Raw genomic sequence first — 13423 nt, forward strand, 5'->3', positions numbered from 1 at the left:
ACACCACACTGTACATGCAACACACCACACTGTACATGCAACACACCACACTGTACATGCAACACACCACACTGTACATGCAACACACCACACTGTACATACAACACAACATACTGTAACACACCATACTGTACATGCAACACACCATACTGTACATGCAACACACCATACTGTACATACAACACAACATACAACACACCATACTGTACATACATACTGTACATGCAACACACCACACTGTACATGCAACACACCACACTGTACATGCAACACACCACACTATACATGCAACACACCACACTGTACATGCAACACACCACACTGTACATGCAACACACCACACTGTACATGCAACACACCACACTGTACATGCAACACACCACACTGTACATGCAACACACCACACTGTAACACACCATACTGTACATACAACACACCATACTGTACACACAACACACCATACTGTACGCTGCTTGGGATCCACCTTCTGTCCGTGTGTCCACAGGTTCTTCTGTTCTAGGCACTGAGGACGATCTGGCCGTGTCTCTCCGCTTCATGAACTTCGGGGCAAGTCCTCCATCTTCAGATGACAGCACGCTGGATTCTGGCTTGTCCAGTTTTGTGGAAAACCCGCAGTATTTCTGTGGCATCATCAAAGACAAAGACATGTGTGAGTGTCTCACAATCCCATGATCGCACACAAGCTTTCAGCATGCTGATTCAGTTTGTACTAAATTAAAGTGATTATTTTTTTGTATTTTGCAGGTGTCCAAAACATTAAAAGAAAAGACATTATTTTGAAGTGGGAACTGGGTGAAGGAGCTTTTGGCAAGGTTTACCTGGCAGAATGTGCCAACCTTTGTCCTGATACTGACAAGATGCTGGTTGCTATCAAGGTATGATCATGCTTCAGTTTATCATGGCTTCTTTTAGGGTTAGGGTTATTTCATGTTTTCATTAAATGTAAATTTTTTCTTTATAATTTATATATATATATATATATATATATGAATAGTTACAAGCTTAATAAAAATTATTTCAGAGGCTTTTGCATCTGAACTCTTCATATATATATATATATATATATATAATTTATTATTATTATTTTATTTATTTTTTTAGCAACAAAAGCTATATTATACAGCTAAAATATTTAACTCCATGGCAGCTATATGCATATACACAGATTTGAACAAGAACAATGGCAAGCAATGCAAAACATTACTGATTGGTTAGTAATTTTCAACCAATTCCTCCAGATTTGCCCAAGACTATCACAAGTTTTCACAATGTAGGTTAACAAGCTAGAAACTAAATTCAATACAACCACAGAAAATTAATGTTTACAAAGCTATGTTATTGATAACTAAAACTATTTTTAAAAATTTTTGTTAACTGAAACAAAATAAAATATGGATGAAAAACTTAAATTAATTCCAAAAATAATTACTAAAATTACTCAAACTGAAATCTAAATAGACTAAAACCAAAGCTAAATAGAAATATTTAATATATTATTATTTTTTTAAACTATAAAAAATTACAAATAAGCGCAACAAAATGACTAAAATTACCTAAAAATTACCACACACAAAAAAACTGAAATTAAAATTTAACCAAAAATAAAATAAAATACAGAATATCAATAAATAATACTAAAATAATACTGTTGCAAACCATGAAAGTTGAGCACTGAATTGAATTTAAATTTAAGTAGCGAACTGAATGAAGAATTGGAATGTCAGGAAGTAGCATTAAAACAGATTTAAATTACAAATGCAATTTACATAAAAAAAAAATATATCATTTCCCAGAATGCATCTACCTTTGTTGCTTTTATTGAAAGTATTCAGATACTTTTTTTGGAGCACCGTATGTTCACTGAACATCTGACTGTCTTCATGTGTAGACCTTGAAAGTTGCCAGCGAGTCCACCCGACAGGACTTCCAGCGCGAGGCCGAGCTGCTCACGGTGCTGCAACATGAACACATAGTGCGGTTCTACGGTGTGTGTACAGACGGAGAACCTCTGGCCATGGTGTTCGAGTACATGCGACACGGAGACCTCAACCGCTTTCTAAGGTCAGTCTAATAACCACCAGCCACTCACAGCGAATTAACTACAGTGCCAACAAAGTGGTGTAGCGGTCAGAAACCGGCCAGCTGAAAGAGTCTTCAGAGACAGAGCTTCTATCCACATTTGCTGTCTTAGGGCAACCTTAAAAGCACAAAAACATGTTTCTTTGGACGATTTAGCCAAAAGCATCTAGGAAATTACTTGGGAGCAGGGCTTGACATTAACCTTTTTGCTCACTGGCCCCTGTGGCTTGTTTTTTTCCAAAGTTACAAGCCAGCCAGCATTTTCACTGGCCTTTGGCATCGATACCATGGAAAAAAACTGCCATATAGATATTTTTTATATTATCCCATTATTTACTGTCACTTTAAGACCTGTCGCACGGATCCATTATACACTTACACATCTGTTTTATTTCTCAAATGTTTACGTTCACTTAAAAAATGACTGACTGTGTTAACGTGAATACTCGCCAAGACCGGCATTTCTTTTACATTTTTACGTATGTGTTTGATTGTTTAAGTGCAATAAGCAGCGAAAAATAACTCAATTTAGTTCTGAGAGGCGGCTTTATGCATGCACACTTTGCACAACATCTGGGGGAATGAGAAAATGATGCAAAGTTCAAGCCCTGTAACACCAACAATATTCATCTGGGTTAAAATAAAACGAGTGAGTGAATGGAGGCGGGTTTGTGTGTTAAAATCGCTGTCGGAGAGACGAGAGAGAGAGAGAGAGAAAGCTCAGCTCATGTATTTATTCTGCGGAAAATTAGTATTGGAAGTGTTTCATATATGTGACCCTGGACCACAAAATCAGTCATATGGGTCAATTTTTTGAAATTGAGATTTATACATCATATGAAAGCTGAATAAACAAGATGTCCATTGATGTATGGTTTGTTAGGATAAGACCATATTTGGCCGGGATACAACTATCTGAAAATCTGAAATCTGAGGGTGAAAGAAAATCAAACCATTGAGAAAATCTCCTTTAAAGTTGTCCATTTATGTTGGCGATTGTGCTGCATTCACTCACAAAAATAAATGTTTTATATACCGTGAGGAAAATAAGTATTTGAACACCCTGCTGTTTTGCAAGTTCTCCCACTTGGAAATCATGGAGGGGTCTGAAGTTGTCATCGTAGGTGCATGTCCACTGTGAGAGACATAATCAAAAAAAAAATCCAGAAATCACAATGTATGATTTTTTTAACTATTTATTTGTATGATACAGCTGCAAATAAGTATTTGAACACCTGTCTATCAGCTAGAATTCTGACCCTCAAAGACCTGTTAGTCTGCCTTTAAAATGTCCACCTCCACTCCATTTATTATGCTAAATTAGATGCACCTGTTTGAGGTCGTTAGAAGAATCAGAATCAGAATCAGAATCAGAAAGAGCTTTATTGCCAAGTGTGCTTGCACCCACAAGGAATTTTTCTTGGTACTGAAGCTTCCAGTGCACATATACAAATACAAATACAACAAGAAACATAGTAATACAAATTCTAAGAATAAAATATATTTTAAAAAAATAAAATAAAAATAGTGTAAAAAAAAAAAAAAAAAGGGGTCACAGTTGGGTTTAGTCTGAATAAACATTTACAGATTATGAACATATTTACAGTATTTTGAGAAGTATGAATAATATAAATATAAATATCACCTGAGTTAAAGAATATTACACTAGACAGTGGGAGTCTAGTGCATGTTACAGATTATGAACATATTTACAGTATTTTGAGTAGTATGAATAATATAAATATAAATATCACCTGAGTTAAGAGAATATTGCACTAGACAGTGGGAGTATTGCACTTACAGGCATATGCCTTGGGGGGCATGTTAAGTGTTCAGAAGGGAAATGGCCTGTGGAAAGAAACTGTTCCTGTGCCTGGATGTTCTTGTGGCCAGTGATCTGTGTCGCCGTCCTGACGGTAACAGTTCAAACAGGGGGTGTCCAGGGTGAGTGGAGTCTGTGATGATTTTACCTGCTCTCTTCCTCACTCTGGAAGAGTACAGGTCCTGGGGGGTTGGCAGGGGGGCACCAATAATCCTCTCTGCTGTCCGGACTGTCCGTTGTAGTCTCCTGATGTCCGATTTGGTAGCTGAACCAAACCAGACAGTGATGGAAGTGCTTAAAACAGACTCAATGACGGCTGAGTAGAACTGGATCAGCAGCTCCTGTGGCAGATTGAACTTCTTCAGCTGGCGAAGGAAGTACAGTCTCTGCTGGGCCTTTTTCACAATGGAGTCAATGTGATTTGCCCACTTCAGGTCCTGAGAGATGGTAGAGCCCAGGAACCTGAATGACTCCACTGCTTCCACAGTGCTGTTCATGATGGTGAGAGGGGGGAGTGCTGGGGATTTTCTCCTGAAATCCACAATCATCTCCACTGTTTTGAGCGTGTTCAGCTCAAGGTTGTTATAGCTGCACCAGACAGCCAGCTGTTCAACCCCCAGTCTGTAAGCAGACTCGTCACCATTTTGGATGAGACCGATGACGGTGGTGTCGTCTGCAAATTTCAGGAGCTTGACAGAGGGGTCTTTAGAAGTGCAGTCATTAGTGTACAGGGAGAAGAGCAGTGGGGAGAGAACGCACCCTTGGGGGGCGCCAGTGCTGATGGTGAGGGTCCTGGATGTGAGCTTCCCCAGTCTCACTCGCTGCTGCCGGTCGGTCAGGAAGCTGGAGATCCACTGACAGATTGAGGATGGCATGGAGAGCTGAGTCAGTTTGGCTGTGAGAAGATCAGGGATGATGGTATTGAAGGCCGAACTGAAGTCCACAAATAAGATCCGTGCATAAGTCCCAGGTCTGTCAAGATGTTGCAGGATATAGTGCAGTCCCATGTTGACTGCATCATCCACAGACCTGTTTGCTCTGTAAGCAAACTGAAAGGGATCCAGAAGGGGTCCAGTGATGTCCTTCAGATAGGCCAACACCAGTCTTTCAAACGACTTCATGACCACAGACGTGAGAGCGACAGGTCTGTAGTCATTAAGTCCAGTGATTTTAGGTTTTTTGGGAACCGGAATGATAGTGGAGCGTTTGAAGCAGCAGGGAACTTCACACTGCTCCAATGATCTGTTGAAGATCTGCGTGAAGACTGGGGCCAGTTGGTCAGCGCAGGCTTTTAGACAAGCAGATGAGATGCCGTCTGGGCCTGAAGCTTTCCTAGTCTTCTGTTTTTTGAAGACTCGGCTCACGTCCTCCACACAGACCTTAAGCTCAGGTTGGATGGCAGAAGGGGGGAGGAGAGGGGTTGCAGGAGGTGATGGTGGATGTGTGAAGTGCACATCAGAGCGGGTGTGAGGTGTGAGTCTGGGCTTCTCAAACCTGCAATAGAATGCATTGAGAGTGTCAGCCAGTTGTTGATTCTCCACAGATCGGGGGGATGGTGATTTGTAGTTGGTGATGTTCCTCAGGCCTCTCCAGACTGATGCCGGGTCGTTGGCTGAAAACTGGGTTTTCAGCTTTTCAGAGTAGCTTCTTTTAGCAACTCTGATCTCCTTTGTCAGTCTGTTTCTGGCCTGGTTATACAAGATTTTATCCCCACTTCTGTAAGCATCCTCTTTGGCATGACGAAGCTGTTTGAGTTTCCCAGTAAACCATGGTTTATCATTAGTGAATGATAAGAATGTCCTGGTAGGAATGCATGTATCCTCACAGAAACTGATATATGATGTTACAGTATCTGTGAGCTCATCCAGATCGGTGGCTGCAGCTTCAAAAACAGTCCAATCAGTGCAATCGAAGCAGGCCTGTAGATCCTGCTCTGCTTCGTTGGTCCATCTTTTTACAGTCCTTATTACAGGTTTAGCTGATTTCAGTTTCTGCCTGTAGGTCGGTATAAGATGAACCAAACAATGATCAGAGAGCCCCAAAGCTGCCCGTGGGACGGAGTGATACGCATTCTTTATCGTGGTGTAACAGTGGTCCAATATATTACTGTCTCTGGTAGGACATGTAACATGCTGTCTGTATTTTGGCAGTTCACGGGAGAGATTTGCTTTGTTAAAATCCCCAAGAATGATTAAAAGAGAGTCTGGGTACCTTTGTTCCATTTCAGCTATATGTTCAGCCAGCTGTTGTATCGCCGCGCTCACACACGCGTCTGGAGGAATGTAAACATTCGCGAGAATGAATGAGGAAAACTCCCGCGGCGAGTAGAAAGGTTTACAGTTTATGAAATGTGCCTCTAAATTAGGAGAGCACATCTTCTTCAGTGTTGTTACATCTGAACACCAACTTTCGTTAATGTAGAAACACAATCCACCACCTCTCGTTTTCCCCATTAGTTCCGCGATGCGATCCGCTCGGAACAGCTGAAAGCCCGGCAGATGTAGTGCGTTGTCCGGTATGGCTTCACTCAGCCAGGTTTCAGTGAAGCACAGAGCAGCGGAGTTTAAAAAATCCTTGTTAGTGCGGGTGAGGAGAAGAAGTTCGTCCATTTTGTTAGGAAGAGATCGGAGATTCGCAAGATGAATACTAGGGAGTGCAGTGCGGAGGCCGCGCTCGCGGAGTTTAACCAGCGCGCCAGCGCGCTTCCCGCGTTTGCGTCTGACCGCGCGTTTGAACAACACCGCTGCCCCTCCGACGAGAATGTCCAGTAAAACGTCTGAGTAATCAAAATCTGTGAAAAAGTTGTCTGGTGTGTGTTTCCTAATGTCCAGTAGTTCGTCTTTGGTGAAACTGATAGGAAAAGAATGACTAAACGCAGAACAAACCAACAAAAACAACACAATAACTGGAGAGCTCCACACCGAGGCAGCCATCCGCGGCGCCATCTTGGATATATATCCAAGCATATAGACACCTATCTATATGCTGCATAAAGCTTTATAGCTGCATAAAGACACCTATCCACCCCATACAATCAGTAAGAATCCAACTACTAACATGGCCAAGACCAAAGAGCTGTCCAAAGACACTAGAGACAAAATTGTACACCTCCACAAGGCTGGAAAGGGCTACGGGGAAATTGCCAAGCAGCTTGGTGAAAAAAGGTCCACTGTTGGAGCAATCATTAGAAAATGGAAGAAGCTAAACATGACTGTCAATCTCCCTCGGACTGGGGCTCCATGCAAGATCTCACCTCGTGGGGTCTCAATGATCCTAAGAAAGGTGAGAAATCAGCCCAGAACTACACGGGAGGAGCTGGTCAATGACCTGAAAAGAGCTGGGACCACCGTTTCCAAGGTTACTGTTGGTAATACACTAAGACGTCATGGTTTGAAGTCATGCATGGCACGGAAGGTTCCCCTGCTTAAACCAGCACATGTCAAGGCCCGTCTTAATTTTGCCAATGACCATTTGGATGATCCAAAGGAGTCATGGGAGAAAGTCATGTGGTCAGATGAGACCAAAATAGAACTTTTTGGTCATAATTCTACTAAACGTGTTTGGAGGAAGAAGAATGATGAGTACCATCCCAAGAACACCATCCCTACTGTGAAGCATGGGGGTGGTAGCATCATGCTTTGGGGGTGTTTTTCTGCACATGGGACAGGGCGACTGCACTGTATTAAGGAGAGGATGACCGGGGCCATGTATTGCGAGATTTTGGGGAACAACCTCCTTCCCTCAGTTAGAGCATTGAAGATGGGTCGAGGCTGGGTCTTCCAACATGACAATGACCCGAAGCACACAGCCAGGATAACCAAGGAGTGGCTCTGTAAGAAGCATATCAAGGTTCTGGCGTGGCCTAGCCAGTCTCCAGACCTAAACCCAATAGAGAATCTTTGGAGGGAGTTTTTTTTGGAGGGAGGTTTTTTTTTTTTTTAGATTATGTCTCTCACAGTGGACATGCACCTACGATGACAATTTCAGACCCCTCCATGATTTCTAAGTGGGAGAACTTGCAAAATAGCAGGGTGTTCAAATACTTATTTTCCTCACTGTATTTACGGCAGGCAATTTACAAAAAAACCTTCATGGAACATGATCTTACCTTAATATCCTAATGATTTTTGGCATAAAAGAAAAATGTATAATTTTGACCCAGTCAATGTATTGTTGGCTATTGCCACAAATATACCCGTGCGACATGTGACTGGTTTTGTGATCCAGGGTCATATATTTCAGTAACGATATGGAACAAAAAAAATTATTAATTAATAATTATTTCAGATGCCTTTTTAAAAAGTTCCAATTGAAAAATGTATACAATATTTTATATATAATTCAACCCGTCAAAGTGGCTAGTAGGAGTGACTGCGATACACGCCACTGCTGAAATACACCCCGCATTTGGTGTGTGTTAATGTCAAGCCCTGCTTGGGAAAAATAGGACGCAAGCTGCACTCGACCCAAGAAAGTTTAGTATATCCTCTCAAGAGTTAACAGTTAATAATCTGGCATGCTAGTCAACTTTCTGCATTTTCTTTTGGGCTTTCATGTTACATGAAAAGTTACATCAAATTCAAAGCCTTTCATTTACCATATTTCCATCTACATCTACTGAAACCCAGTGCCCAAACCAAGCAGAAGAGCGATGGAGCCCAAATGCGGATCCAGCTTTGTGATGCTCCAGTTTTAATTAAGATGTAAAGTTCCCTGAAGTATGAGGTGGCTGATGGGGGACTGACTGACCATATGTCCAGCACAGCTGAGTCTCGGTGCGTAAAGATCCAGTCTGTTTGCCAGGTGGTTGCTGGGGCCAGATTGGGAGTGGGGACAAGTGAATGTTTGAGGGGGAGATGGAAATCGCATTTTCACGTGTATGGATGTGGCTCCAGTCTCGGTTGCAGCTGCCCCATCCTGCCACCTGCCTGCTAAACTAATAGGGATCACATACTAAACCTCAGAGCAGAAAAGAAGGCAAGCGAGTGGCAGAGAGTTTGCATGCGTATATTAGGATGAATGGAGACAGTGGTTTGCTCATTGAGGCCTGACACGCAAGGCAATGGCGCTTGTGCTCTCATTTAGCAGATGTTTTTTTTAATCCAATGTAACTTACAGTACACTTACTACAATCTAGAGTTTGCTCAAAAGCATAACAGTATAATTAAGGCGTTATAAACGACTTTTAACCACTATAACCTTAAAAATAAAGGTTCCAAAAAAGGTTGCCATAGAAAAAACATTTTTGGTCCCTTGAACAGTTCTTTAAAGTTTTTTTTGTTTTAGTTTTTTTGTGTGAAAAATATTTTTATAATCGTATCTTTAATAACCTTTTTCCACTATAAAATAACCTTTTGTGCAATGGAAAGTTTCCAAAAACATCAAAGGTTCTTCATGGAACCAGAACCATCGATGCCAATAAAGAACCTGAATTTTTCAGTGTTGGATGCTTGTGTTCAGAATGGAAGACTAGGATAATACTTGTTGAATACTGCCTACTATTTAAACATTTTTAAAAAGTAGCATGTGAAACAACATACAATCAATGTATAGTGATAAAAAGTAGCATGCTACATTGTTGTCAAGTTGTCATCCAGTTATGTTGTTAATATACAATTTTTTTTTTTTTACTTTTCATTCAGTTTTGCTCAAAAATGTCTTGCCTTTAAGCAGTTTTATTAAATAGTGTGCCAAGATTATGGTTGTCACTTCCAGTTAATTTATTATGGTGGAAATGAAGTACTGCGGGAATTACTCCAAAAACCTGGAAATAAGTTAGCATAATTGAACTTCGTCCAGAACATTTTTGAATGGGTTTTTTGTTATATGGCTGAAATAAGGTCTGTGGTTAACACAAGTTCAGGATGTTTTCATGTTTTATTCGATGACATTAAAAATACATCAATAATACCCCACACAATTTTTCTAAAAACTTTTGCATGTTTTGAAAAAGGCTATCAAGTGGCTTAATGGGACTATAGAGGTTATAAGGGACATTAAATGTCATTATTATTTTCTGCAATAATCCAGAAGCCGATTTAAACAATCCTTTAGCCTTTTTTGTTGAAGGAACCAGGTTAATGCTATAGTCTCATCCTCAGACCGCCGGCTGATTTTTTAAGTAGTCATCTGATTGGTTTAATTCTACAGGATGACGTGTGTGTCGCGTTCTTTAACGGTCCATTCTTTTGCCGTGATGCCAAACCCCCTCATGGAAGAAGAAAGCCGTCGTGTTTACAACTGTGACAATGAGCGCTTATCAGGGTCAACTAAACGCTGGATTTTCAAAAGTTTGAGAAGTATGTAAAGTTTGCGGCATAGACTCCTTAAAATATGTCCAAGATTTGACAGACCATTGTAGGAATTTGAACGATACATTTTCACAAAACATGACGCAGAACAAAACAAACTGTGAATGGTTGCGTTACATGTCAGTCAAACATCCTCTTGGCCAATGAAAGCTGCTATAAAGTGCAGACCTTCTGCCGTCAATCTGAAGGTCTGGCTGTGCGAGACTAGGATCACGCTAACTTGTCTGGTCTGCAAAAATATGTAATTTTTGCAGCACTCTGTGGAGGATCAAGTAGAGTGCATTGCATTGTGGGATACAGTATTCCACATACACTCTTATAAAGGTTCTTTATTGGCAACTATGATTCAATGAAGAACCATAGATGCATTGAACACATCCATAAAATCTTTACATTGCAAGTTCTTTATAGTCTTCATACTGAGAACTGCTCACTGAAAGGCTCTTTCTGGAACCAAAAATGGTTCTTCTATGGCATCACTGTGAAAACACCCTTTTGGAGAGTGTAGTGTGCTTTTGAATGTATACTAAACATCTAGAAGAATTTAGTAGGGTAATCGATGCATGTATAAAATTCACATAACATAGAACACATCCGAAATCTCTTTTCTCAGGTTAATGTTTTTAGGCAGCTGTTACATAATGTGTGTTGTCTTTGTACAGGGCTCACGGTCCAGATGCTCGTATCTTGGACGAGATGAAGGTTCCTCTGATGGGTCAGCTGACCCTTCCTCAGATGCTCCAAATCGCAGCTCAGATCGCCTCGGGCATGGTGTACCTCGCTTCCCTTCATTTTGTCCACAGAGATCTGGCCACCAGGAACTGTTTGGTTGGAGAAGGGCTGGTGGTGAAGATCGGGGACTTCGGGATGTCGAGAGACATTTACAGCACTGATTACTACAGGGTAAAACATTTCATAGCAATATGAAATATCCAAAAACTGTAAAAAGTCACAGATCATTGGTGGGAAATATCTACAGTACGTTCATATTGAGATCTCTACCTTTGGTATATGCAAATTTGATTACAATTTGAGAAATCATAGACATCTGAGAAACATTTGAGACACAAACCGGAAACATCTGAGACACTAAAGAGATTGTGATTTTTGCCTTTTTGCTTCCTTTTAAGTTTTTGTATATTTACCAACAGCAGAGATGTTTGATTGTAATTTGTTCTCGTTCACGTCATCAGGTCGGTGGGAGGACGATGTTGCCCATTCGCTGGATGCCGCCAGAAAGCATCATGTACAGGAAGTTCACCACGGAGAGTGACATCTGGAGCTTTGGAGTGGTCCTTTGGGAAATCTTCACCTACGGCAAACAACCGTGGTATCAGCTATCCAACAGTGAGGTACAGTGCCACATATAATGTCAGCCATTTATTGGCTGCATAACTGTACCTATTTAAATGTCAAACTTATTCATTGTTGAGCGTTTAAAACAATACAACCACAAAAAAGATTTTAAAGGAAGTTAACCAAAAAAATGACAATTCTGTCATCATTTACCCTCAAGTTGTTCCTGTATATGGATGGAAATCAGAAATGTATACAATTGTGGTTCCAATTGATCTTATTAATGATTCTTGTAGTATTTTTAAGGATAAAATAGTAAATAATGCTATTTTGCACATTTTATTTGTCAATCAAAGTTGCACTACCATTCAAAAGTTTGAAATTGATAGTTTTGTGCAACTAGGATGCATTAAATTGACCAAAAGTGACAGTCAAGACCTTCATTCGGCAGTAAATGACTCCTGTAATGTTTACCTGCAATGACAGAAGTGATTTAGGCTGTCGGATGGCATCAGTGCTGGTCAGTGAGCTAAAGCAAACAGACAGAGCTATTCCCAACCTTCATCGTGATGTGAACATCCATTTTGGACTGGATCAGACTGTGCTCTTAAGCACTTATGAACGAGAAGATCAATAGATTTTTTCGGTTCCAGAGTGATCCAGACCTCTCAGATTAGGCACCAAAAAGTGGACTCTGGTGTGACCACAACTGCACTATTACGCTGGAGAGGCCTCTCTTCTTTCAACAGAGAGGTAGATCACTTTCCCGCCGACTCGATTTTAATCCGATTAAACCTCATCTTCGCCTTGGGCCGACGTTGTTTAACCTTGTTAACCTAATCCTTCCCGAGCCATGATGGACACAGCTAATTATCGGGAGCCTAATTGTACAGGACAGAGACGGATCGTTCGTGACTTTCCATCTGCGAGGAAAGAGGGTGCCAGACTTTCAGAGGGGTCAATGTGAATTTTTGTTAATTTATTGCAGTGATTGAAAGCCCATTTCAGAATGATGTTGTGTGGTGCTGACAGTCTCTTCACCTCATTTGATTAAGAGAGAATGCTATAAGGGCTTGAAGTCACCGGCGTTTTAAATAGCCACCAGGAATAGCCATGGAGAAAAGAAAGTGATTCTTTACAGGCAGCTGTAAAAGGGGTCATATCATGAGAAATCAAATTTTCTTTGATTTCTTTTTATTGAAATACATGTGCACATAATGTACTACGAGAACATACTGTAACTATTAGAACTGAAAAATTCCTCCACACTAAATGAAAGAGCATTATTGACACAAAGCTATACAGGAATAGCCCGTTCTGAACATCTGAATACATTATTACATGACTGCCCACATTTACATGTCAACAATCTCCATTCTATATATGAAGAGGATGCTTGTGTTGGAATTTTAAAAGGTAAAGCTGCAAAAAAAGGGAAGTTTAATTCAAAAGGTCAGAGAAAAGGTAGAAAATAGTTTTAAACAAAAAAAAAAAAAAATTTTGTGAAGACTTCTATGAACTTCTATAGGTGACCTCAGGAAATAATAAAATAATTAACAATAATTAAAAAATATCACAATTACAATTTTTCATAATTATATATAAATATATGCGATGAGTGTGTGTGCGCTTTTAAATGGGTCATCAAATACATAAAAAATAATTATTCAATTATAATTGTAATATTTTAGTGATATATATCAAATTTGTAATCATTAATAATTACGTTTAAGTGTCTGTTAGACCCCTTTGAAAGCATTACAATATATATAATTATATATATATTGATTTATGATAATAATTCAGAAAATAATTAAATATATATCCTAAATAAAAATCATTTTATCAATTCATGAATGATTTTTGTGCAATTTTTTTATTTTTATTACTAACA

At 40.0% G+C, this 13423-nt stretch overlaps 1 protein-coding gene across 3 annotated transcripts in view; it reads left to right on the top strand.

Moving 5' to 3' along the window:
* ntrk1 (neurotrophic tyrosine kinase, receptor, type 1) overlaps positions 1-13423 on the top strand; it is a 32506-nt gene that overhangs the window by 16490 nt on the left and 2593 nt on the right. For all 3 annotated transcript variants that reach the window (XM_082150701.1, XM_082150702.1, XM_082150703.1), the window contains 5 exons: positions 506-670; positions 766-896; positions 1910-2082; positions 10896-11136; positions 11427-11585. In XM_082150701.1, coding sequence (XP_082006827.1) covers positions 506-670; positions 766-896; positions 1910-2082; positions 10896-11136; positions 11427-11585 — 869 coding nt within the window. The remainder of the gene's footprint in view (positions 1-505; positions 671-765; positions 897-1909; positions 2083-10895; positions 11137-11426; positions 11586-13423) is intronic.

Source organism: Leuciscus leuciscus, assembly GCF_965113295.1.
Source record: "Leuciscus leuciscus genome assembly, chromosome: 20".
In the NCBI taxonomy this organism is placed as follows: domain Eukaryota; kingdom Metazoa; phylum Chordata; class Actinopteri; order Cypriniformes; family Leuciscidae; genus Leuciscus; species Leuciscus leuciscus.